The following is a 26,664-nucleotide window of genomic DNA, read 5'->3' as shown; positions in this document are numbered from 1 at the left end:
TTTCAATGGATATCAGAATAGAACATTTTTAGGTCCTTATCATTTACTGGGAGTCTAAATAAGCATCTATTCATCCAAGTTTATCCTGAAAACTTTCATAGAGAATAAAATGTTGCTAAGCTCTCTCAAATTTATAAACTATGTCATGATTACTTATGTCACTTATTTATCTTTTTTCAACTAATGCAGATGGACCTTATGGACTTCGAGTTAATTCTGATAGAGGACTAAAAGTAGGGGAAGTATTTACTGTTGACATTGGGGAAGCCATCTTGTTTGATTGTTCTGCTGATTCGTATCCTCCCAACACCTATTCCTGGATCCAGAGGACTGACAATACAACATATGTCATTAAGCACGGACCTCGCTTGAAAGTTGTGTCGGAGAAAGTAGCCCGGAAGACAACTGACTATGTGTGCTGTGCTTACAACAACGTAACTGGAAGGCAAGATGAAACTCGTTTCACCGTCATCATCACTTCTGTAGGTAAGTGTGACATTAAAGGCAGATTTCCCAGTGAAACACAGATGCATGCTGGCCTTATTCCACCTCTATTGGATAACTATGTGGAAGACAGCACCATTGTGGGATTGATAATATACTCTAAGAAACTCTTTTTCCTGAGCTAACTAAACCATAGCTTCAATGAATCAAAGAAAGAAAACCTGAAACAGAATGGAGAAGGAATCCAATTGCTAATGCTGAGGAACCCAGAAAAAGAGAATTCAATAAATTATGTACTTAGAAATATGCATCCTTGCTTTCCTGATTTTACAAACAGGAATATAACAGAAGCAGGCTACTCATTTAAAATATTTATATCTAGTGTTGCATTAGGAAAGATGAACAAATTTCCATGAGTTGGAAATCTGGATTTCCTAGTATTTGACTCCCCATCTCACTGTCCTTCATGTGCTTCCTCTACTCCTTCATAATTTAAACACTGGAGATCTGTGGATGTTCTCAAAATCATCTGATGTTTAGAACAGGGATCCCCAAACATGCGGCCCCCTGAGGCCATTTATCCGGCCCCCGCCGCACTTTGGAAGGGGCACCTCTTTCACTGGTGGTCAGTGAGAGGAGCATAGTTCCCATTGAAATACTGGTCAGTTTGTTGATTTAAATTTACTTGTTCTTTATTTTAAATATTGTATTTATTCCTGTTTTGTTTTTATACTTTAAAATAAGATACGTGCAGTGTGCATAGGGATTTGTTCATAGCTTTTTTTTTTATAGTCTGGCTCTCCAACGGTCTGAGGGATAGTAAACTCACCCCCTGTTTAAAAAGTTTGGGGACCCCTGTTTTAGAAAGTTTATGGAGCCACAAAAGGTTAAGAATCACTGCTTAAAATATTTATGCCCACCAAATTCCTATTCTTCTGAGTTTCCTCATCTCTTTCTATAAACAGTATATTATTCTCTTGTATGATCTCATTCACTCCCATGGTTTCATAACACTGGTGCATCTCAAATCTTCATCTTTAAATTTCTTAAACTGTATACGCAGTTGCCTTCAGAAGTTTTCACTTTGAAGTACCAGAGGCAGTATACAAGTCCAACATCAAAACTAAAGCATCTTCGCCTGACCAGGCAGTGGCACAGTGGATAGAGCATTGGACTGGGATGCGGAGGACTCAGGTTCAAGACCCTGAGGTCGTCAGCTTGAGTGCAGGCTTATCTGGTTTGAGCAAGGCTCACCAGCTTGAACCCCAGGTCGCTGGCTCGAGCAAGGAGTCACTCGGTCTGCTGTAGCCCCCCAGTCAAGGCACATATGAGAAAACAATCAATGAACTACTAAGGTGCTGTAACAAAGAATTGATACTTCTCATCTCTCTCCTTTCCTGTCTGTCTGTCCCTATCTGTCCCTCTGTCTGACTGTCTATCACCAAAACAACAACAAACTAAAGCATCTTCCTTCCCTACCAAATTTCTATTCTTTCTGTATTCTCTGTTTAAGTGAATGGCCCTACTATCTACCAACCTGAACCATTAATAAAAATGCCACCTCAGACTCTCCTCTTGCTTACTGCTCTGTCCAACATCCAATTATTCAAACTCCTATCTCTCAAATCCATTCTCTTCTCTCCTTCCTTATTTCTTTTTCTTTTCCCTCTCCTGCTCTCCTTTTTCTCCTCCTCTTCCACCTTCTTCTCTTTTACTTCTTCCTTTACTACCACTACTTCTATTCCTCCTAGACTCACCTTTGCATACAAAGAAGCCAGATTCCACTTGGGGAACACCTGGGAGCCAGTTTGGACAGGAAGCAGTGTTCAGAGTACCTATGACTGAAGGAACAAGATTGCAAAAGGAACCACAATCAATACCTTCTCCATTGATATCTTGTCTTTCTCTGTCATTATAGAATCAATACCTTCTCCATTGGTATCTTGTCTTTCTCTGTCATTATAACTCTGGTGCCTAGACTACTGCCTATAACATAGAGAGGGGCAATGCATTTTGTTGAACAAATGAAGCAAGAATATGGTCCTTGTAATTCATAAGCTATGTTTTTCAGTATATGTTCCTTGGGCCACATGCGTCAAAATCCCCTGGGATGGCCTAATAATGTATTTTCATTAAGACACCTCAGACCTACTGATTCAGGATCTTACGGCTAGGATCTGAGAATCTGAATATTTAGCAAGCATACATGTAACAACTACTTGTTTAAGGTGGTTTTTATATATGTCTATTGCCTTTTGAACTTATTAAAAATCTCTTAAAGTGCTACTAAGAATTATAAGACTATCACAAACCCACAGATTGATAAAGAAATATATAGTGGATGAGATCCTCCCCAGGCTAGGGGTTGAGGGCATTCACAATTGCAAACCCATCTGAATGTATTGGAATTTATATACTGACATGGTGGGATTTGGGGGTTTTACCTGAAGAAAATACCACACTGTCTAGAAGAGTGTTATCCAGTAGAACTTTCTGCAATGAAAGAAAGGTTTAGTATCTACACTAACAGGTGTGGTAGCCATTAGCCTTATTTGGCTTTTAAACACTTAAAATATGGTTATGCAACTGAGGAACTAAAGTTTTATTTTATTTCATATATATTAATTCTAATTTCAGTGTAAACAGCCACATGTGTCTAGTGGCTACCATATTGGACCATGCAGCTCTAGAATTTTCACCTGGTTTATGTTTTATTTGGTCAATAGGTAATATACTTCCCTTATAGATCCCAAAGCATATACGTAATAGGGTGATATAAATAAGACTCGTTCCTTCATTATTTAGCACCTATTATGGGCCAAATACTGGGGTAGGCATTGAGAATACCTAGTTTGGATAGCAGGCATGTAAGCAGCTTTGCTTCCTATTTTACTAGATTTTCAATAGGCCTCACCAGCTTTTACCTCAGTGAGGAACCAAAACCTGATTTTGAAGCAAGCCATAATTAAGCATTTAAGATAGTCTATTGGTAATCTGAATGTCACCTTAGACTTGTTCCTCATGCTCATTGCAGGTGAAAACGAGGTTATAATATGCCAATGCACACAGCCTTTTCCACTGCCTAAACTTTTTCCATTAATATTTAGTGAAGGTATTTTTATAAGATCAGAAGCCCCCAATATTTGATCAAGGTCTTATTGTTAAGACTCAGAGACAGCTATGGTCTTAATATCAAATATCTGCCTTTTGAAAACTCTAAAAAACCTGTCCGACCTGCACAGAGGCCAGGCATTTGTTATTATAGTAAATAAGAAGAGCAGGTGCTTATTTTTCAAAGGGATTCGGTGACAGCTTTGTGACTTTTAGGGCTGTACTTCAACCCCCAAATGTCCACAGAACTTTAAAGCAGCAGCAATAGGCAAAGAAAAGGAACACTATTGATGTGTTTCGTTATGTATTTGAATTTTTAAAAGTTCCCCAAATGGGTCCTGGCTGGCTAGCTCAGCGGTAGAGCTTCAGCCCGACGAGTGGAAGTTTTGGGTTTGATTCCCAGCCAGGACACACAGGAGAAACATCCATTGGCTTCTCCACCCTTCCCCCTCTTCTTTTTCTCTATCTCTCTCTTCTCCTCCCACAGCCAAGGCTCCATTGGAATAAAGTTGGCTCAGGTGCTGAGGATGGCTCCACCGCCTCTACCTCAGGAGCTGGATTGGCTCTGGTTGCAATGAAGCAACACCCTGAATGGGCAGTGTATTGCCACCTAGTGGACATTCTGGGTGGAATCCCAGTCAGGTGCATGTGGGGGTCTATCTCTCTGCCTCCCCGCTTCTCACTTCAGAAAAATAAAAAATAAAGAAATAAAAAATTCCTCAATGAATGAATCTCTGCAATGCAGATTAAGTGTATATCCAGCAACAGTAAGAAAAATGAACATCTCTTGTCACTATAATAGAACACTTCCTGACCATCCACTCTGATGAGAAATCTGTATTAAGTTCCATGGAGAATTTGAAAAAATTTTGAGGGATAACATACCCTTTTTTGTTATCATATTTTCAGAACCAAGCTGTGTTTGATGTAACCAGAATCAAGTTATAAGAAATAGATGAACCTCTTTATTTTTAAGGAGACAGAGAATGTGGCCACTAAACGGTTTCAGCAATAAGATATAGAGGGCAAAGGAGAAAGGAGTCAAAGATAACGCTGAGATCTCCAGTACAGAAAGAAAACAATGAGGTCTGGAAATAACCACGTGTTTAATTGGGGACTTCTGGTTGGGGAGAGGAAGGCTGGAGAAGGTCACAGTTAGCTCTATGATTTCCTGCCTGTGTACAACGGTGCCTTCCACCACTGTGGGCTATGGTTCACATCTAATTTGAAATATTACTTGACCCTTCTGCATCTCAGTGGAGATACCCTAAAGAAAACGGGGCAATGGTTAAGGTCGTATAGCTAATAAGCAATAAAATCCTATTTGAATTCAAAGCTTTTGGTTTTAACCACTATATAAATTGCTTTTCCCTGAGAATGTCAATAAGACTATGGTCTTTCTAAAAGAATGCCATATATACAGGACAGAGAGTGTTTTCTCATCACCTTCACTAATTTTATGCTGTATACAGAGAGATACTCTGGTTTGTCCATGACATGTATATATACTCATATTTATGAGAAATTATGAAATATCAGTTACTAAAAAAAATCTAGATTATAAATTTCCAGGAAAGAATAAAAATTAACATAATAAGTTAGAATCTGTATTTTTTTTAAAAAAACAATAATTTTATTATGCTAATAGAGGACTTCCTTGAATGTAGGTGTTCCAGGTTTTAAATTTTAATGGGGTCTAAATCGCTATTGTGCCAGGCAATATACAAATAAAATGAAAATATGTATGATTAGAATTCAAGTGTTTCATTTAATAAAGAGATTCAAATTATTAGAGTTCCCAAGGTCCACACAGCTGTAGTTAAATATTTAGACATGAGAGAAATATTTTTCATTAGTATGTGATACTGAGAAATCTATCATTTTAAAAATTTTATTTCTATTGCACATCTTATCATAAAGAAGGGAATAGGAAAATGGCCTAAATCAGGAAAATGAACTTACTATTTTCTTCTATCTTCTATTTTCTCAGGTTAAAGTGTCCAGGAGATGTATTTCACTTGGGCCACAGGAGAAGATGACTGAGAGAGAACTGTATATATCCCTGACATCCAGATCCTGAGAGCTTGGTGACATCCCATGAGCATCTAGCACAGAATAACTGAATTTGCCACGAGGGACTGTGGTGGACTGTGAAAATAGCACATCCCTCAATGTGGCGCCTTCCTCTCCATAGGGCAGGGGTCCCCAAACTTTTTACACAGGGGGCCAGTTCACTGTCCCTCAGACCGTTGGAGGGCCGGACTATAAAAAAAACTATGAACAAATCCCTATGCACACTGCACACATCTTATTTTAAAGTATAAAAACAAAACGGGAACAAATACAATATTTAAAATAAAGAACAAGTAAATTTAAATCAACAAACTGACCAGTATTTCAATGGGAACTATGCTCCTCTCACTGACCACCAATGAAAGAGGTGCCCCTTCCGGAAGTGCGGCGGGGGCCGGATAAATGGCCTCAGGGGGCCACATGTGGCCCAGGGGCCGTAGTTTGGGGACCCCTGCCTTAGGGACATGAATCAGCTGCCATGATCAGCGAACATATTGGATGGGAGGGATCTCAGAACTCCATTCTGATCTAGAAATAGGCCTGCTGGCTGGTAGCATATGGCTGTCCTGTTCTGGTTGCAGTTTCCAAACAGCCAGGTTGCGATACCATGGAGACCACACCTCTTACCCATATTTGCACTTAATATGTTATTTGTTTCCTAAGGAGGGGGCAAGTAGCATTTGCACTAAGGCTTTGGTAGATGCGTCAATCATGGTTGAATAATGGGGAGAACGGTATGCTGTGTCCAGAAGAGTAGAAAGCTCTCTGAAAGGAGAAAGACCGGGGCTCCTGAATGTGCTGGATGTGTCCAGAGCTACATTCGGGATTTTCTAAGTTCTCTGTGGCAACAGGGTAAGAATTTCCCTGCTGTCTTATTCTCAAGTTGTGCTTTTGGAAGTGTATCTCTCCTAAACACACTTGCCTACAGCTGAGACTACAGCACCTATGCCCCTTGATTTGGTCCTTGACACGTTTGGCACTTTTTAGTCTATGAAAGGGAGCCAACTTCAAATGCTGGACACGGTGAACCTTGTATATTCTGAGGCAGAGTGAAGCAGGGTTAGGAGCAGGGAGCCAGGATGCTCCAGAGGAGAAGGGCGCCACCAGGAAAGCTCACTTGTTCTGAGAAAAGGCGCACCCCTGCTCCTCACCTCCAGGGGAAGGACGCCAGGACTTTGCAAAGCTAGGATTTGGGCTGACAGGCGCTGGTCACTACAGGGTGGTTCTCTGACTGGGGCAAGCAGAGGGAAGGGGAGAGAGCAAAGGGGCGCTAAGGAAGGAGTCTGACAAAATCAGAAGTAATGGGAAAGGGAAGAAGAGGCGTCCTCTGTCGGACAGAATGTGCAAATTTGGTTATTTTAGAACATACATATCAAAGGTGACGAAAAGTTAAAAATGGTGGCAAGGGGAGGGCATCCCCTCAGCCTGCCATCCATTCACTGTATGTTAAACTCACTAGGGCTCAGAATCCTGCGTGTGCGTGGCAAAGAGATGACTATGCCCGAGTGCAGCTTCACCATTAGAACGAGAAGTACCATACTCTGAATCATCACTACTGTATTAGTGTATTTTCAAGTTTACAAGGAGAAAAGGCTGAAACTACACTAAGATGTTTTCCTGCAGTTTTCCTCAAGGTACAGCACAGTGCAGAAACTTGACTAGAATAAATTAGCACTGAATATTTTTTGAAGGGCCAGAGGTTAGTCAATTTTGATAAAGGTAGACCAGCCACCCAGAAGACAGAGCACATCAGGTCTGGTGTTAGAAAAGGTTAAAGGAAAAAACGAATATTCAAGGAGTCTACCTTCCAATTATAGAACCATTCTTAACCACAGATTAACAGGAAAACACTGAACTTCCAGTCAAAACAAACCTTATGATCCAGTCTCAGTTCTAGGATTTAGGGACTGTGGCAAATGTTTTAGTTTCTGAGACTATTCTTTTATCTGTACCTAAAAGTTGTGCTTTAATTTTTCTTACTATGTTTGTTATTACTGACATGATACATGTATACCTACTAAATGGAGAAAATGTACATTTGGTTTTATACATACATAATGCTCAACAAAAGCAAAGCATCCCATGAGAATCAATTAGCTATCCTGGGAATTAAAGAGTATGGAGTGTTTTATTATTCTTTCTAAATAATAGACTATAATACAGTAATTATAGTGTCAGTAAATTTTATAATATTTGTATATATACATATATACATGCACACAATTTTTGGGGACTCATTGACTAGCATGCCAATGGATACAGTGTTCTAGTTACATAATAAACTTCATGTGAAACTCTCTGGCTGCCCCAAATTGTATAATATTAGAGCAACAGAGAACTTAAAAATCAATCCCTCTCACCTCCTCATTTACTAATGTGAAAATCCAGACCTTCCGAGTCAAGCGGCTTTCCCACAGCTGTCCAGCTCTTCAGAGAGAACAAACCCGTGAAGTTGGAGCTCAATGTCTGAAGAAAGGCTTAGCCTTCGCAGAGACCACGCACGTGCTGAAGCAGTCCCACACTGAGAGGTCAGCTTTCTAACAGCGGAAGAATATAAACTGCTCTACAAATTAACAAGGAGAAGAAGAGGAACAACATCCTAAGAAGTTTTGTGATGTTCTAGACTAGATCTAGAACTAATAAATTGTCATCCTATTTCCTTTTAAACTGTCTTGAATTTATTTCATCCGCTCAGAGTTAAAAAGAGTTTGATTTAAAATCTGTTTAGAGGCAAAAATGTTACACAAGTATCGAAATCCCATAAGAAAGAACATTTTAAAAACACAGTTCTCTGATTGCAATCAGAAATGAACAAACTTCTCATCTGAGATTGTAGCCTTTCAGGTAGAGTTAAAAGGAATTGTGAACAGCATTGTATAAGGAATTTAACAGAGATAGAATTATTTCAATGACTTTAACTGCAGTTTGACATATATAATCTATACTACAGTATAAAAAGATTCTGGGAAGATGAAAAATGAAAGTGTTCAAATCGAAAGCGAAGACAGTGGACACAGGTCCACAGTGAAAGCAGGGAAAGGTGAAGGCTTCCTCCGTCGTGGCTGCTGGAGACCTCAGCAGTTTTATGGTGAAAGATGACAGAGGGCGAGCGGGCTGGAATCTTATTGCTGAGCCAAGTGGCCACCACGTCTTCACCACGCCCACATTCCCCAGGCTGTTGCCACCACTGTGGAGAAATGTCACATTCCAGGACTTTCACTCTCACATTAAGCTAGACAGAGACAGGCAACTTCCAGACCGATCCCTGTCGCCTACTGTAAAAAGACACCTGTTACACCCATGCGTTGGAGGCCACAACTACTCCCCACTTATATCGTAACTCTATGACTAAATGTATTACACTACGGAACTAGTGTTTACACTGCCCTGGCTAATAATCTGTGTTAAAGTAACATTAAAATGAGGCGGACAAAGTGTCAAGAGCCTCGGGTCCTCTCCAGATTCCGCAACGTACTACTTGAATCACTTAGGGCAGCCTCGGCTTCTTCATCTGTAAGAGGGGACAATAATAATAGAGTCTCCCTAACATGGTTATTGTGAGCATTGAGTGGGTCTGTACGTATCACGTATTCTTAGAACAGAGCCTGACATACTTCAAGCACTCAGCAGATGTTAGTTCTTAGCACCATATTTTACATAGGAAAGGAATGACTTGCAAAACAAAGCAGATTTTAGTCACCAAATAGGACTTTAAATATAAGGTCTACCGGAAAGTTCTGTCCGTTTCTATCACAACAAGTTTCGACACGTAAGCACATGTTTATTTGGCGCATGTGTGCCTCTCTATTTTTATCACTTAATGTATACATACTGATGTAGCAAATTAACTAAAACAAAGTTGATTCACGTTAGTCTTATGTGTGAAGCGATAGTGTACCCATGGCTACTGATAAAGTTCATTTTCACCACTGTAATTTTTACGAATTTCAACAAGGAAAAATGCTACAGAAGCATGTCTGTTGCATCCACCATATTCCCCGGACTTAGCACCCTCCGACTATCACTTGTTTTTGTCCTTACAAAATTTTTTGAAGGGCAAAAAATTAAAAAATGAAGAAGATATCAAACAAGCACTGGTTCAATTTTTCGCATCAAAAGATAAAACATTTTTCAAAAATGGGATATACAAATTGCCCTCACACTGGCAAGAAATCATTAATAATAATGGCAATTATATTATTTAATAAAGTTTATTGATAGTAAGAAAAATTTGTATTTTGTTTTATTCCAAAAACAGAACTTTCCAGTAGACCTTATATTTTAACAATCATGCACACATTGTATTTTAGCAATGAAATTATTGGTCAAAATTAGTAAATTGTATTTAAAATAAACACCTCCCCTTTCATACCTTTAATCATATACCACCCCTAGAAAATTCACATACCTGAATTATCCTAAAAGAGTGAGATGGAAGGAGAGAGAGAACAGCCTAGCATCTGGGGATGTTGTACACAGTGAGATCAAACAAATCTAAATTAAATGCTGGCAAACGCTACTGAAAAGTGGCAGACACGAGCTCTTCGCCATATCTAGTACAACATGTCGGTGTTATCCTGGGCAGCTCACATGTTCCTATCACGAATGTCCCCAGAGTTTACTGAGTGTTCTAAAATAAGTGCATCCCTTTCATTCCATCTCTCATTCATATTCTCTCCCATATATTTGCAGTAGTGTCCCATTTAAGATAAAGCATGAGCAAGTCCAACTCTATAGCAATTTATTACTTACCTTCAGTAAACATATTAAAGCTGTGTCTGGCCCTGGCCGATTGGCTCAGCGGTAGAGTGTCGGCCCGGCGTGCAGGGGACCCGGGTTCAATTCCTGGCCAGGGCACATAGGAGAAGTGCCCATTTGCTTCTCCACCCCCCCCCCCCCTTCTTCTCTGTCTCTCTCTTCCCCTCCCGCAGCCAAGGCTCCATTGGAGCAAAGATGGCCCGGGCGCTGGGGATGGCTCCTTGGCCTCTGCCCCAGGCGCTAGAGTGGCTCTGGTCGCAGCAGAACGACGCCCCAGAGGGGCAGAACATCGCCCCCTGGTGGGCAGAGCGTTGCCCCTGTTGGGCGTACCAGGTGGATTCTGGTCGGGCACATGCGGGAGTCTGTCTGACTGTCTCTCCCCGTTTCCAGCTTCAGAAAAATACAAAAAAAAAAAAAAAAAGCTGTGTCTGTCCTTTCATGCAGGCCTGGAGAAGCTTGCACAGAAAGGGAAGTCGTTGTCCCCTTTCGCAAGTATAACTGGAATATCACTCTTTTTTATTATATCCACGTGTCTTCTTCTCCTATGGAAAAAATATCAACCCAGCAAAGGTAGGTCAAACTTAGAAAAAAGTTGTAAATGGTTTTATATATGTGCTAAAAATGATCTTACTCTGTTTATTTCTCTCTTGGTTTTAGTTATAAAAGAAAAGCTAGAAGGCAGGTAATGTATATGTTTCTATGAATATAATTTTTATCTTGAATGCTTTTTCCTCAGTTGGTAAGACTGACAGAAATGCCAATTTGTCTTTTCAGGCCAGAAACAGAATACAGAAAAACACGAACATTTTCAGGTAAGGGCCAGGCTGACAGGAGCTATTATTAATGTAACGTACATTAATGAGTATTGTTGATATTAATTAGTATATTACTGCTCACAAAAATTAGGAGATATTTCAAAATGAATATAAAGCGATAAAAAAGAAGCATTTGATTCTTTTTATTGAACAAGAACATCAGAAAAGCAAACAAGTCAAAGAAAGTTGTTTGACTATGCAAATGAGATGCAAAACCAACTTTTATTTCATTGGTGAAAATGCAGTATATACAAGGCTGAAAGTACTGGAGTATGTGCACGTTCCCTGGTCCCCTAAATTCTGTGAGCAGTATATAATGTACTATCAATATAATAACATTCACATAAGCTAATCTTGATATAATACTAAGTCCCTTGCCTTTGACTACTGCCTTCACTTTACAGAGTGCTATCTATCCCTTCACTGGTTTTATGTAAGGCACACAAGTCTGTAAGAGGCACTCCAGAGGGCAAGGCTCTCGACTCCACTTTACCTGCAAGAGAGCTAAGGCTTGGAGAGATTAAGTCACTTGCCCACCGTTGCTGAGTTCTGCTAAACCCTATTTCATTGACCCTATTTATACTTTGAAAATGCCCAGAGTTCCCTCACTTTCTCAGTCCCAAAGTCAGATACAATGCCCGCAGCTCCGTCCAGAGAGAAGAAAGGGAGGCTCGACAGGCTTGCTGCTCCTTTGTCCCCGCCAGGCTCCTCCTCCCACTGCCACTGACTCCCCGCTGGGTTGTTCTAAGTTAACAATGGGACTTGCAGTCACAGAGCTGGGTTTCAGTCCCACATAGGCCACGTTGTCCCAATGTCACCTTGGGAAAATTATTTTTCCTGACCTCAACTTCCTCATATGATGCCTGGACGCTTAGTAAACACGGGTTCTTCCTCTTTTCTAGCCCTTCCTCACCAATGAGAATGTGGCAGCTGGGAAAGGCCCAGAGAGACCATCTGGTTCCTCTGACCACCCCATTCCTGACATTTTTCACATGATAGTTTAGTGATCTTGACGCTGTATTGTATTATATTTTATACGTATGGGCAGCTATAGTTACTTATTTATTCTATTAGTCCCGGTGCTCTCAGACCTAGCTGGGTGCAGCCGGCAGCAGGAGTGGATGAAGGCGGCCAGGCTGAGGCCTTGGTGGCCGTAGAGCTCTGCCAACTGAGAGGTACAAAGGACAACCCAGCCCATACGTGTTTATCTGAACACATAATACACTGTTCCCACTTCAGGCCTAAGGACGTGGCCCAGTTCAGTGTCCGTGCTCAGCTTTGGAAGGAGTGATTTCCAACACTGCTAGTGGCAGTACCACTACGGGGGATTAGGAAACGCTACATTGGTTTTATACACATTGCACTGGAAGCAAACAATAAAGTTTACAAAGGCTTAAAAACAACCATAGCAAGGTGAGGCATTTGGCTTGTAAGTGGTGTTTGTTTTTCATTTCAGGCCACGAGGATGCTCTGGAAGACTTCGGAATATATGAATTCATTGCTTTTCCAGAAGCTCCTGCAGTTCCCAGGGTGAGTTTCCCTGGTGGCCGATTAGCACAGCAGTAGAACTGGGCTTCACCCAGTTGTAAGCAGCACTCATTTCAGCACTGGGCAGTGTGGGCACATGGCTGCACTATGTCAGCAGTGTGCGCCCACTCTGAGTCACATTGCTGGATCCGGGGAGCTAAAGCATCTCTCTTAGACTTTATAAATAAGGCTAACACAAGTAAGGAAGTCACACTAATTCATCAACGGTCTTTACCTGGTGAGCTCAGTGAAAAGGGAACTAACTACTAACTAGGTGGAAGGTCAGGAGAACTGAATCAACAGGGAATCCGGAGAGAGACCCCGGTTTCAGTCATCCTGCATCACCTCAGTGAGTGCAGCCTGCAGCCTCACTGAACTCTGTTCCTCCTCTTCCCCTACACTGCCCCCTCGTGTCTCTCGGGGGCACTGCAAGGACAGTGGGTCATACCCTTGCAGGTACCTTCTGCTCTTCAGAAGAAAACTATCCTATAAACCCAAAGTATGCAGACACACGTCTTTATTTTTCTCCTAACAGTGCATGAGATGTGAGGGGGGAGCTTTTACAGGTGAAGCCAACTTTTTTCAGTCTGCAATGACAAGGTCTTTTAAAGTAATCAGTTTCATTTTTATAGACAGCAGAACGCTTCTCTGAGCTCCTCAGCTCATTAATGTCTTTGTAGATATAGGATCCATCTTGTCCCAGCTACCTTATTCCTCCATGATAGTTCACTTAAGGAAGGGGCCATGAATAGACTTCTTGCTTCTGGGCGCTGCAAAACTGTTTGTTGTTAGGGATGGTTACCTCATTTGTTCTGAGAATTCTATCAATGTAAGGTTCATCTGGTCGGTTTCCTGCCCACAGACCTTATTGTGCAAATGCCTTGTGAGTATGGAGGGGGGCTGATGGCATTACATCCTCCTAAGGTTGACTCAGTAGTGCCAGCGCCTTCATCACCATCGACAAGAGGCAGGACTGCACTGCAGCGACTTTGCAATGCCATATTCTGAGGCAGCTGACCCTTCAGGATGCCATGGGCCCTTTCCACCTTACCCGACGATTGAGGGTGATAGGGTATGTGGAGCTTCCAGGTGATGTGGAGAGAGATGGTGACCTGCTGGACTATTTGGGCAGTGAAGGCCGGGCCGTTTTTCTGACTGGATGGTAGTTGGCAGTCCAAACCGTGGGATGATGTTTTCAATGAGAATGGAGGCAACAGTGTCTGCCGTCTCTCGAGAGGTGGGAAAGGCTTCTATCCATCCTGAAAAGGTGTCAACAAAAGTTAAGAGATAACAGAGTTTTTTATGAGGGGGCATATGAGTGAAGTCAATCTGCCAATCCTGGCCTGGCACGTGCCCCCTCAGCTGATGAGTAGGGAAGCGGGGGCGGAGTCTCCCTTGCGTAGAGGCTTTGGAACAGAGAGTGCATGCTGCGTGTACCTTTTCAATAGTCTGCTGGAGGCCTGGGAGGAAAAAGAGTGGTTGTAAGAACCGATAGAGAGCTTTGGCCCTATGTGTAAGGAACAGTGGATATCAGAAAGGAGAGTTTCAGCCTGTTCTTTTGGTAAGGCAATTCTATCTCTGAGAAATATCCATCCCTGGCTGCACACGTCTCCACCCTTTTTGAGGAGGGTCTGTTCTTCCTCAGGAGTGTAGGAAGGTTTCAAGGAGGTGGAGAGAAACGTGAGAGGAGAGGGGGAGGCTCCAAGGGGGAGGTTTCGAGCCACCGCGTTGGCCCGAGCATTTCCCAAGGCCACTGGGTCCTGAGAGGTTTGATGACCCTTACAATGTACCACAGCCACCTCAGTGGGAAGCTGTAATGCCTGCAAAAGTTTAGAAGTGAGGGTAGCATTGATTATGGGGGAGCCCCTGGTAGTGAGGAAGCCCCTTTCCTTCCAGAGGGCAGAGAGGCTGTGGGTGATGAGAAAAGCATATTTAGAGTCAGTATATATGGTTATGCATTTTCCCTGGGACAGAGTGAGTGCCCGAGCTGTTGGGCTTCTAGAGTGGAGGAGGTGGTGACAACTGCATAGGCCGCCCGGCATCGTCCGTTGGGTCCCTGTACAGAGCTCCCATCTACAAAGAGTAGTAGATCTGGATCTTTTAGAGGGGAATCTGATAATCCATCTCGGGGTCTGCTGAGGAAATCTATTAGCTCTGTACAGGAGTGGGTGGGTTCCGGAAGTGTCGCTGGAGCTGGCAGTGGAGTGGCTGGGTTGAGTCTGGGAGAGGGCAAAAGAGTGACTGAAGAGTTTTCGATGAACAGGAGGAGAAATTCTTGTAAGCGGGAAGGACCTAACAGAGAGAGACTTATGTGAAAGGAGGTCGGTGAGTCGGTGGGAGAAAAAGACAGTGATGGGTTGGGAAAGGGTGAGCTTAGTAGCCTCCTTGGTGAGTTCAGCTGCTGCACCCAGTGCCCAGAGGCAGGGCTGCCAGCCTTTGATGGTGGTGTTCAATTATATAGGGAGATATGCCACGGGGCGGTATGTGGGCCCCACAGGTTGAGTTAACACGCCAACAGCATTACCGTGCTTTTCATCAGTGAAAAGATGGAAGGGGCGTCTGGAGTCGGGTAAAGTAAGAGGGGGAGAGGAGATGAGGGTGTCTCGAAGGGTACAGAAAGCCCTTCTGACAGTGGTGGGAGATGTGAGAGGTCCCGTGGGAGTCTCTTTTGCAGTTTCATAGAGGGGTTTGGCTAAGAGAGCAAAATTGGGAATCCAGTGTCTAAAGAAGCCTATTAGACCAAGGAAAGAAAGAATCTGATCAGCGATGGTAGGTGGTTGGAGACTGCGGAGGGTCTGAGTTCGATCTAGGTGAGACCTCGGGTGGTGGGAGTCAAGGTGATGCCCAGATAGAATACAGACTGAGAGTGAAGTTGAGCCTTAGCAGGGGAGACACGATATCCCTTCATGGCAAGAAAGTTAAGAAGGGTGGCTGTGTGTCTTCTTGAGGCAGACAGGGAGGGACTGCAGAGAAGTAGGTCATCTACATATTGTAAGAGAGTACTAGTCTAGAGATCGCATGCAGCTAAATCCCGAGCCAGCGCCTGTCCAAACAGGTGTGGGCTGTCTCTGAACCCCTGGGCAGGATGGTCCACGTAAGCTGCTGGGCTGCATTAGAGTCAGGGTGTAGAGGAATGGTAAAGAAGGCATCCTTGAGGTCTAGGACCGTGAAGTGAGTGGTGTCTGAGGGAATGTGTGACAGTAATGTGTAAGGATTAGGGATTACTGGATGGAGGGGAACTACTGCCTCGTTGATTAGCGTAAGTCTTGTACGAGGTGATAAGCTCTTGAGGGTTTTCGAACAGGAAGGATGGGGGTATTGCAGGGAGAGTCCGTGGGGATGAGTAAACCTTGGTTTAAGAGGCAGGTACTTATTGGTTTAAGGCCCTGGTGGTGACTTGCTGAAATAGGGAATTGGGGCCTAGATGGAAATTGGGAGGGATTCTTTAAGCGGATGTGTACAGGTGGGTGCTGGGTTGCTACCACAGGGGTAGAAGTGTCCCAGACCTGAGGGTTGACAACATCCAGTGGAATAGGAGGTGTGATCGGGTTAGGGTGATCTGTGGTAGTGGGAGAGTCTTTAGTCAGGAGTGGTAGGAGTAGGTGGGAAGATGCTGTCAGCTGGATAGTGGCCCCGAGACTGTGTAGAATGTCCCGACCCAGAAGGGGTACAGGGCACGATGGCATGACTAAGAATGAGTGTGAAAAGGGGATTCCGTCCAAACTGCATGTCAGAGGTGGTGTGCGAAGAGGAGAAGTAGGGGTCCCATCCACTCCCATAACCAAGACCTGTGAGGGAACTAGAAGTCCAGAGTATGAAGGCAAAACAGAGAAGGTAGCCCCCGTGTCCACAAGAAATGAGATGGACTTACCCACTACCTGTAGCATCACCCGTGGCTTAGAGAGAGTAATGGGGGTCTCCGAGTCCAGGCCGCATCAGTCGTCTGCAAGGCCTAGGAATTCAAATGATGCCCCCCCCTGGCTGGCTTGGCCTCTCTTCTGAGCGGCCTGTCCTCCACGTCGAGACGTCGAGGATGAGCCTGCTGCCAAAAGGGGACAATCGCTCCGCCAGTGACCGGGCTGCTTGCACTTAGGGCAGGGCTTAATAGGCAGCCTTGGGCAGGGGCACTGCCGGGACCAATGACCCTCCTTGCCACACTTAAAGCAAGCTCTTGGTGGGGATCCTCTTGGTGGCCCGGACCTAGGTCAAGCACCTCCTGTGTCTTGTCCTTGTTGCTCTGCCGGCCTTAGAGCTGCCACAAGAGCCTGGGTTTGGAGTGATACCTTCTGCTGCATGCGGGCCTAGCAATCAGTCTCGGCCTGTTCCTCTTGACTGTTAAAAACCTTTAATGCCATGTTCATCAGGTCTCGGATAGGGGTCTGGGGGCCCTCTTCCGCTTTTTTAAGTTTCCTCCGAATGTCTGGGGCCGATTGGGAAATAAAGTGGGTGGCTAATACAGTGGCCCCGGCATTGGAGGTAGGGTCTAAACGAGTGTGGAGGACCATAGTGTCAGTGAGGCGATTTAAGAAGAGAACCAGATTTTCCTCAGGTCCTTGAGTAATTTCCCTTAATTTGTCATAGTTAACTACCTTTTGTATGCCAGCTACAAGACATTCAATCATTCGGTCTCGTCATCTCCTACCTGTTTGTTCCGTCTGGTAATTCCAGTTGAGGTCCATGTCAGGGACCACCTCTGGGCCCACTGGCATTTGAGGGTTTGAGGCGTGGACCTTATCTGCATGAGCTCGCGCCATCGTCTGGATTCAGTCCCGTTCGTCGGGGGTAAGGGTAGAAGACATAATAATATAGAGATCATGCCAAGTGAGGTCATACGCCTAAGTGAGATATTGGAATTCCTTGGTATAGTTGGTAGGATTAGAAAAGTAAGAGCCCAAGCGCTTTTCGATTGCAGACAGATCAGAGAGGGAGAAAGGCACATGAACCCGAACAACTCCTTCTGCTCCGGCCACCTCGCGGAGAGGGCATAGGAGGTTAGCTTCCTCTTGTGGCCTGGAGTGAGATTGGGTGTGAGCACTAACAGGGCAGAGAGAGAGAGAGCATCATTTGCAGGTGGGGAAGCAGGATCTAGCGAAGAGGGGGGACGAGTCTGATAGAACCAAGGGAGTCTTGCAGGAGGGGAAGAGTTCCTCGGGGGAGTCGGAAAAGGAGGAGAGATCTGGAGCAGAGGGTTTAGCTGAGGTTTCTCTGGCCAAGAGGATGTGCATTGTAGAGCAGACAGCACAGAGTTTAGGATGAGAACGCAGATGCCAAAACCCCTGAATATAAGGGATCTCTGACTACTCTCCAGCCTCCTGGCAATAGTTCCATAAATCAGGAAGGATGTTAAAATCGAAAGTCCCTTCCTGAGGCCACCTGGTCTGGTTATCCAGTGGGTATTGTGGCCAGGCTACGCTGCAAAAGAAGATTAGTTTCTTCTTTTTTAGGGAAAAATCAATGTTTGAGAGATTCCGGATAAGGGTGTTTTAGAGTCAGGTTTGGATCCCTTTGCCCCCATGGTCACCCTCAGTTCTCGGAGTGGTCAGAGATGAGTATCAGCGTCCCAAAACTCAAGCTCTAGCCACAGACGGATAAGGTAAAGTGGGTGTGCTCGGGACGTCTCCACGGGCCCACACTCACTCGGAATGGGAAGAAGTCCCTGACGCAGCTGCAGTTTTGGACAGGGATTCTCAGAGGAAAGAACTGAGGTGGGGGGAGGCTGGAGGTGGGGAACTTACTGCACCGTGAGCCGAAGTGGGTGGAAGGTTGGAGATCCTGGTTCTTTCTTGGAGGGAAAGAGGAGAGGCGCGGTCCTTGCAGACTTCAAACTCCTCCCGGGTTTTTGGCACCAAAATGTAAGGTACTTTTCCCTGCCGAGAAGGAAGGAAGGAGTGTAGCCACCAAGTGTAGTAAAGGCTTTATTTAGCAAAGAGCGTTTCTTGGACGAGATTCACTGGCCTAGAAGATGGAGGTCAGGAAAATCGCACATGGAGAGACTGCGTGGGCAAATTTAAAGGGGTCCTCTAGGGAAGTCGGGGTAATATGACGTAGCAAAATCTCACTGTCTGACAGTCAGTCGCTTTTTTCCCAAGGACTCCTGGGAAGTTTCTTTTGGCGCGCTTGGTTGTGGGCGGTCCTAGCCAAAGTTCCCAGGTTCCTCACATGACATTCCCCCCATTATCTAATGACCTTACACTGATATATTCTCTTTTGCCATTTTTTTGCTATTAGATTTCCTTTACCATACTGCTATCATTTTTCTTAAATGAAGAAGAAAGTGATAGCTTTGTTAGGCTATTCTGCTCTGACCTCATTAGCTATGCTACTACACTAAATACCACAGGTGGTAAGTGCAGGGAACTGTATGTAGCAAGGAAGACATGAGCACTGTAGGGAAGAGAAACAGTTCTAATTCTCTACTCACCACTACTTCCAGTTGTTTTCAACTGTGCAGCATAGTAGATACACTATTTTCTAGTCTGCTAATTTCTTTTTAATGTGCTCCATTTCCCAGATGCCCAGTAGGTCTGTTCCAGCCTCTGCTGGTACATCAGGGCAGGATCTGCCCAGTACAATTTATGAAGTTATTCAGCACATCCCTGCCCAACAGCAAGACCCTCCGGAGTAAGTATGAACTTGCCTTTGGTGATGCTACCTTGAAGGGGCTTGGCATTCAGCGCCCCCTTTCCACAGAATTTATTGTAAGCAGCAGAAAATAATATTAAAATGGGGAATTGTATGTCCTGTACATAGTTCCCAGCTGAAAATATGGAATCTTAGGAACCAAAACAGGGAAACACACAAGTATCTCCTGGGGCTTTGCACTTGGGCCAGTGGATGAAATGGAGAGATCTAGAATCCAGCATTTCCCCAAGTGAGTCCACATCTGGGTTTCAAAGTAATCTCCATGCCAGTCTCAAACCAGCTGGGGTACCTTGATGATTTTCCAGTGGCTATGGTGGTTTTATAGCCAAAGATCTATCACTATAAATAAAACCAGGAAAACAACAACAAAATAACCTAAAATATGTGTTCAACACTATCACCACGCAAATGCCCAACCTCTTTGTTGGTCAAATAAGTTTGTAATATATGTTTGCTCGCTTATAGTTTGCATTGCAAGTGGGGGACAGGCTGTAAGCAGGCAGGGTCCTTATAGCCTAAGGCTTAGTTTTAAGACTAAGCTTTTCCCCACACCCTTGACTGATTGCATGATGTGGGATGGTGCACTCTCATGAGGAATCCCATTATGCCTCAGATAAGTGACTTTGTATCAGAGACTTCCTTGTTTGTATATTGGATTAAAGCAGTGGTCTCCAACCCCCGGGCCATGGACCGGTACCGATCCGTGGGCCATTTGGTACCAGTCCACAGAGAAAGAATAAATAACTTACATTATTTCCGTTTTATTTATATTTAAGTCTGAACAATGTTTTATTTTTAAAAAATGACCAGATTCCCTCTATCACATCCGTCTAAGACTCACTCTTGACACTAGTCTTGGTCACGTGATACATTTATCTGTCCTACCCTAGGCCAGTCCATGAAAATATTTTCTGACATTAAACTGGCCCATGGCCCAAAAAAGATTGGGGACCACTGGATTAAAGGTTTTGATTTCTATACTATAAAGTGGGGCAGACCGAGAGCTTGCTCTCTCGGTTCCTGCTATCACCATTGCAGGCGCCTCCCTGATCCCTTACCCTTCATGGGAAAAGCTGGTTTTCTGCTTTTCTCTTGTCTTCTCTGTGGCTTGCCTGTCTTGGTGAGACACCAATAAACAGAATGGCTCACCATTCTCGGACTCCGCCATTTCTTCTCCCATCCAAGCACTAACCAGGCCCGACCCTGCTTAGCTTCCGAGATCAGATGAGATCAGGCGCGTTCAGGGTGGTATGGCCGTAGACGGACTCCGCCATTTCTTTACTGTCTGCCCAAATCCAATGGGAACCTGCATGTGAATGGCCACGATGGTGGCTCCTGGCCTTACACTCTTACAGACTCAAAGCAGTCTACTCGCAAGTGGATAGAACCACACGGAGGACTGGCCTCCCACAGAAGAGTAAAAGCCTTAGCTGAGGTCAAGGCCAGCTACCTGCTGTACTTATCCAGTAACCCTCAGGAAGAAAATAAAGGAGTCACCAACCTTCCCAGCCTTGGAGAAAGGAAACCTAAAGCCTTTTGGAATAGTGAAATGAATTTCCCTTTTGTGTGGGCTTCATCGGCCTGAAGGCTTAACTGCCACAAATCTTCCATCATTTCTTTATTTGTCATTTATTGACTTTGAAAAGAACATCAATAACCACACACAGGAACTTCCCCTCTGGCAAAAGAAACAGTTCTAGCAAAGTAATTCATGCACACCTCTGGGTAAATACCGAATTAAGAGCTAATGGGGGCTAAATGCTTAGGAAATCCCCTCAGTGGGAGGAGAGCCAGTCCTGGGGAGCGGTGCAGTCATTCAAGGGCTGAATACGTGTCAAGAGCTCCTTCAAGGCTACCAGCAGTGCATTCCTTCTTGTGTGTGTGTGTGGGGGGGGGGGGGGTAGGAGCAGGCCCTGACGGAGGAGCTAGGAACCTCTGGTTTAAAATAAAATTATTTTAAAGCATATTTTCATTCTAGTAAAACCAAAAAGTAGAATATTATTACATGATAATTATTTTAAAAAACCCTTTAAAATGAAACCTAACACTCTTTACTTTCTGAAATAGAAAAGAGATATTTTTCTTTGTCTAATATAGAGAAAAGAATTTTTAGAGTGTGTCCACTCCCTACTTTTTAAGACTGTATCCAATTAACAAGTTTATCCTATTTAAATTCATTTGTTTTCCATATGTTCTTCATTCTGCATGTCTATTTTTCTAATTAGAATGCAAACAAACTAAATGAAAATTTAAGATTTATCTTTTGAGGCTCCTCATAATGAAATAAATGCTCATTTTAAACTGTGGGATATGGCGGCTGCAATTTCAGATCACAAAGTTATTAGGCTGGTTTCGCATGTGAAAAAAAACCCTAATCTCCAAGTTAAAAAAAATCACCTTCTGAAACTAGAATGCTCTCAGACATGAGTAATATCTTTACAACATTTTGGAAATATAAAGCTTTATCTCAGAAATAAACTTCAAAGGGTGAAAATAAGGCAGAAATGCTCTTTTTCAAGCACATCAAACACTATTCAAAACTGCTATTGAGACTGTGCTTCTTCCAGGGACAGTCAACCCCAGAACACTGGCCTGCACTCCCAGCCCTGGTGAGCTCGCCTTCTCCGGCTCTCTCTTCTCACCATCTTCTTCCCGCCGAGTCCTGCTTCCCTCTGTGTGTCTCTGTCTTCCAGGGACTCTGCTCCTCGACCTCCGTCCTTCGATGTCATCCCTCTCCAACTGCCCATCTCTTTCCTTCTTGCCTCTGAAAGACTCTCTCCCTTTCCCCTAATACCTCTTTACAGTTTTCCTCTTCCGTCCCTGTTCCAACCCATCCCGAAGGGCAGCCACCATTTTTTACAGTGCCTTCTTCCTTGAATACAGATTTATGTTACCTATTCTAAATTTTAAAAGCAAAAGAGTAGAATATTTTCTTTTTATTTCATCAGAAACTGTTTTGCACTTATTTTAGTCAATCCACAAACATTTTCAGGACATTAACTGTGTGCTAGGGACAGAGATTAAATGAGACCCAATCTTTTTAAGGATTTCAGACTTTAGAGGGTTCCTATTTGCCTATTTTAACTAAAGATTAGTGGTCCTTAGTAGAATAAAATAAATATTCCTCAGTGGAATAAACATGGACTAAACCTACAGAGACCATTTTTCCCTCCTGATTGCCTGTGGGTTATGCTCTAGGTCCAATTAAATTCAAATATCAATTTTTTTTTTTTTTTTTTTTAGTTTGGTTTTATTTTTTTATTTTTTTATTTTTTTAAATAAATTTTTATTAATGGTAATGGGATGACATTAATAAATCAGGGTACATATATTCAAAGAAAACATGTCTAGGTTATTTTGTCATTAAATTATGTTGCATACCCCTCGCCCAAAGTCAGATTGTCCTTCGCCACCCTCTATCTAGTTCTCTGTGCCCCTCCCCCTCCCCCTAACTCTCCCCCTGTCCTCCCTCCCCCCACCCCTGGTAACCACCACACTCTTGTCCATGTCTCTTAGTCTCATTTTTATGTTCCACCAATGTATGGAATCATGTAGTTCTTGTTTTTTTCTGATTTACTTATTTCACTCCTTATAATGTTATCAAGATCCCACCATTTTGCTGTAAATGATCTGATGTCATCGTTTCTTATGGCTGAGTAGTATTCCATAGTGTATATGTGCCACATCTTCTTTATCCAGTCTTCTATTGAAGGGCTTTTTGGTTGTTTCCATGTCTTGGCCACTGTGAACAGTGCTGCAATGAACATGGGGCTACATGTGTCTTCACGTATCAATGTTTCTGAGGTTTTGGGGTATATACCCAGTAGAGGGATTGCTGGGTCATAAGGTAGTTCTATTTGCAGTTTTTTGAGGAACCACCATACTTTCCTCCATAATGGTTGTACTACTTTACAGTCCCACCAACAGTGAATGAGGGTTCCTTTTTCTCCACAGCCTCTCCAACATTTGCTATTACCCGTCTTGTTGATCATAGCTAATCTAACAGGGGTGAGGTGGTATCTCATTGTAGTTTTGATTTGCATTTCCCTAATAACTAATGAAGCTGAGCATCTTTTCATATATCTGTTGGCCATTTGTATCTCTTCCTGGGAGAAGTGTCTATTCATGTCTTCTTCCCATTTTTTTATTGGATTGTTTGTTTGTTTGTTGTTGAGTTTTATGAGTTCTTTGTAAATTTTGGAAATTAGGCCCTTATCTGAGCTGTTGTTTGAAAATATCATTTCCCATTTAGTTGGCTGTCTGTTTATTTTTATATCAGTTTCTCTTGCTGAGCAAAAACTTTTTATTCTGATGTAGTCCCATTCATTTATCTTTGCCTTCACTTCTCTTGCCATTGGAGTCAAGTTCATAAAATGTTCTTTAAAACCCAGGTCCATGAGTTTAGTACCTATGTCTTCTTCTATGTACTTTATTGTTTCAGGTCTTATATTTAGGTCTTTGATCCATTTTGAATTAATTTTAGTACACGGGGACAGGCTGTAGTCGAGTTTCATTCTTTTGCATGTGGCTTTTCAGTTTTCCCAACACCATTTGTTGAAGAGGCTTTCTTTTCTCCATTGTGTGTTGTTGGCCCCTTTATCAAAGATTATTTGACCATATATATGTGGTTTTATTTCTGGGCTTTCTATTCTGTTCCATTGGTCTGAGTGTCTATTTTTCTGCCAATACCATGCTGTTTTGATTATTGTGGCCCTATAATATAGTTTAAAGTCAGGTATTGTAATGCCCCCAGCTTCATTCTTTTTCTTTAGGATTGTTTTGGCTATTCGGGGTTTTTTATAGTTCCATATAAATCTGATGATTTTTTGTTCCATTTCTTTAAAAAATGTCATAGGAATTTTGATGGGAATTGCATTAAATTTGTATATTGCTTTGGGTAATATGGCCATTTTGATTATATTTATTCTTCCTATCCAAGAACAAGGAATATTTTTCCATCTCATTGTATCTTTTTCGATTTCCCTTAACAATGCTTTGTAATTTTCATTATATAGGTCCTTTACATTCTTTGTTATGTTTATTCCTAGGTATTTTATTTTTTTTGTTGCAATCGTGAAGGGGATTATTTTTTTGAGTTCGTTTTCTAATATTTCATTGTTGGCATAGAGAAAGGCTATGGACTTCTGTATGTTAATTTTGTATCCTGCGACCTTACTGTATTGGTTTATTGTTTCTAATAATCTTTTTGTGGAGTCCTTCGGGTTTTCGATGTATAGGATCATATCATCAGCAAAAAGTGATACCTTTACTTCTTCTTTTCCAATATGGGTGCCTTTTATTTCTTTGTCTTGTCTGATTGCTCTGGCCAGAACTTCTAGCACCACGTTAAATAAGAGTGGAGAGAGTGGACAACCCTGTCTTGTTCCTGATTTAAGGGGAAAAGCCTTCAGTTTAGTGCCATTTAATATGATGTTAGCTGATGGTTTATCATATATGGCCTTTATCATGTTGAGATATTTTCCTTCTATACCCATTTTGTTGAGAGTCTTAAACATAAAATTGTGTTGTATTTTATCAAAAGCCTTTTCTGCATCTATTGATAAGATCATGTGGTTTTTGTTCTTTGTTTTGTTGATATGGTGTATTACGTTAACCGTTTTGCGTATGTTGAACCATCCTTGAGATTCTGGGATGAATCCCACTTGATCATGATGTATTATTTTTTTAATATGTTGTTGTATTCGGTTTGCCAGTATTTTGTTTAGAATTTTAGCATCTGTATTCATTAGAGATATTGGTCTGTAGTTTTCTTTCTTTGTGCCATCCTTGCCAGGTTTTGGTATGAGGGTTATGTTGGCCTCATAAAATGTGTTCGGAAGTATTGCTTCTTCTTCAATTTTTTGGAAGACTTTGAGTAGAATAGGAACCAAGTCTTCTTTGAATGTTTGATAGAATTCACTAGTATAACCCGTCTGGGCCTGGACTTTTATTTTTGGGGAGGTTTTTAATAGTTTTTTCTATTTCCTCCCTGCTGATTGGTCTGTTTAGGCTTTCTGCTTCTTCATGACTCAGTCTAGGAAGGTTGTATTGTTCTAGGAATTTATCCATTTCTTCTAGATTGTTGTATTTGGTGGCATATAATTTTTCATAGTATTCTACAATAATTCTTTGTATATCTATGATGTCTGTGGTGATCTCTCCTCTTTCATTTTGGATTTTATTTATTTGAGTCCTGTGCCTTTTTTCCTTGGTGAGTCTTGCCAAGGGTTTGTCAATTTTGTTGACCTTTTCAAAGAACCAGCTCCTTGTTTTATTGATTTTTTCTATAGTTTTTCTGTTCTCTATTTCATTTATTTCTGCTCTGATTTTTATTATCTCCTTTCTTCGGCTGGTTTTGGGTTGTCTTTGTTCTTCTTTTTCTAGTTCCTTAAGGTGTGAAGTTAAGTGGTTTACTTCGGCTCTCTCTTGTTTGTTCATATAGGCCTGAAGTGATATGAACTTTCCTCTTATTACTGCTTTTGCTGCATCCCAGAGATTCTGATATGTCGTATTTTCATTTTCATTTGTCTGTATGTATCTTTTGATCTCTGCGCTTATTTCTTCTTTGACCCATTCATTTTTTAGAAGTATGTTGTTTAGTTTCCACATTTTTGTGGGTTTTCCCCCCTCTTTTTTGCAGTTGAATTCTAGTTTCAAGGCTTTATGATCAGAAAATATGCTTGGAACAATTTCAATTTTTCTAAATTTGCTGATATTGTCTTTGTGGCCCAACATATGGTCAATTCTTGAGAATGTTCCATGTACACTAGAGAAAAATGTATACTCTGTTGCTTTGGGATGAAGTGTCCTGTAGATGTCTATCATATCCAGGTGTTCTAGTATTTCGTTCAAGGCCACTATATCTTTATTGATTCTCTGTTTGGATGACCGATCTAGAGCCGTCAGCGGAGTATTGAGGTCTCCAAGTATGATTGTATTTTTGTTAGTTTTTGTTTTAAGGTCAATAAGTAGCTGTCTTATATATTTTGGTGCTCCTTGGTTTGGTGCATATATATTAAGGATTGTTATGTCTTCTTGATTCAGTGTCCCCTTAATCATTATGAAGTGACCATTTTTGTCTCTGAGTACTTTTTCTGTCTTGTAGTCAGCATTATCAGATATGAGTATTGCTACACCTGCTTTTTTTTGGGTGTTGTTTGCTTGGAGTATTGTTTTCCAGCCTTTCACTTTGAATTTGTTTTTATCCTTGTTGCTTAGATGTGTTTCTTGTAAGCAGCATATAGTTGGATTTTCTTTTTTAATCCATTCTGCTACTCTGTGTCTTTTTATTGGT

At 42.3% G+C, this 26,664-nt stretch overlaps 1 protein-coding gene across 4 annotated transcripts in view; it reads left to right on the top strand.

Moving 5' to 3' along the window:
* The window catches only part of LOC136383918 (HEPACAM family member 2-like), a 49,747-nt gene that overhangs the window by 20,266 nt on the left and 2,817 nt on the right, over nucleotides 1–26,664 (top strand). Inside the window, exons 4-9 of one of the 4 annotated variants that reach the window (XM_066353853.1) lie at nucleotides 190–486; nucleotides 10,831–10,956; nucleotides 11,044–11,068; nucleotides 11,161–11,198; nucleotides 12,658–12,731; nucleotides 19,240–19,349. In XM_066353853.1, the coding sequence (XP_066209950.1) occupies nucleotides 190–486; nucleotides 10,831–10,956; nucleotides 11,044–11,068; nucleotides 11,161–11,198; nucleotides 12,658–12,731; nucleotides 19,240–19,349 (670 nt within the window). Of the gene's footprint in view, nucleotides 1–189; nucleotides 487–10,830; nucleotides 10,957–11,043; nucleotides 11,069–11,160; nucleotides 11,199–12,657; nucleotides 12,732–19,239; nucleotides 19,354–26,664 lie in introns of those variants that run through there. The other 3 variants (XM_066353854.1, XM_066353855.1, XM_066353856.1) reach the window with 3 other exon arrangements.

This window comes from Saccopteryx leptura, chromosome 12 (assembly GCF_036850995.1).
Source record: "Saccopteryx leptura isolate mSacLep1 chromosome 12, mSacLep1_pri_phased_curated, whole genome shotgun sequence".
NCBI lineage: Eukaryota > Metazoa > Chordata > Mammalia > Chiroptera > Emballonuridae > Saccopteryx > Saccopteryx leptura.
This window is presented reverse-complemented; position numbering and strand designations above follow the sequence as displayed.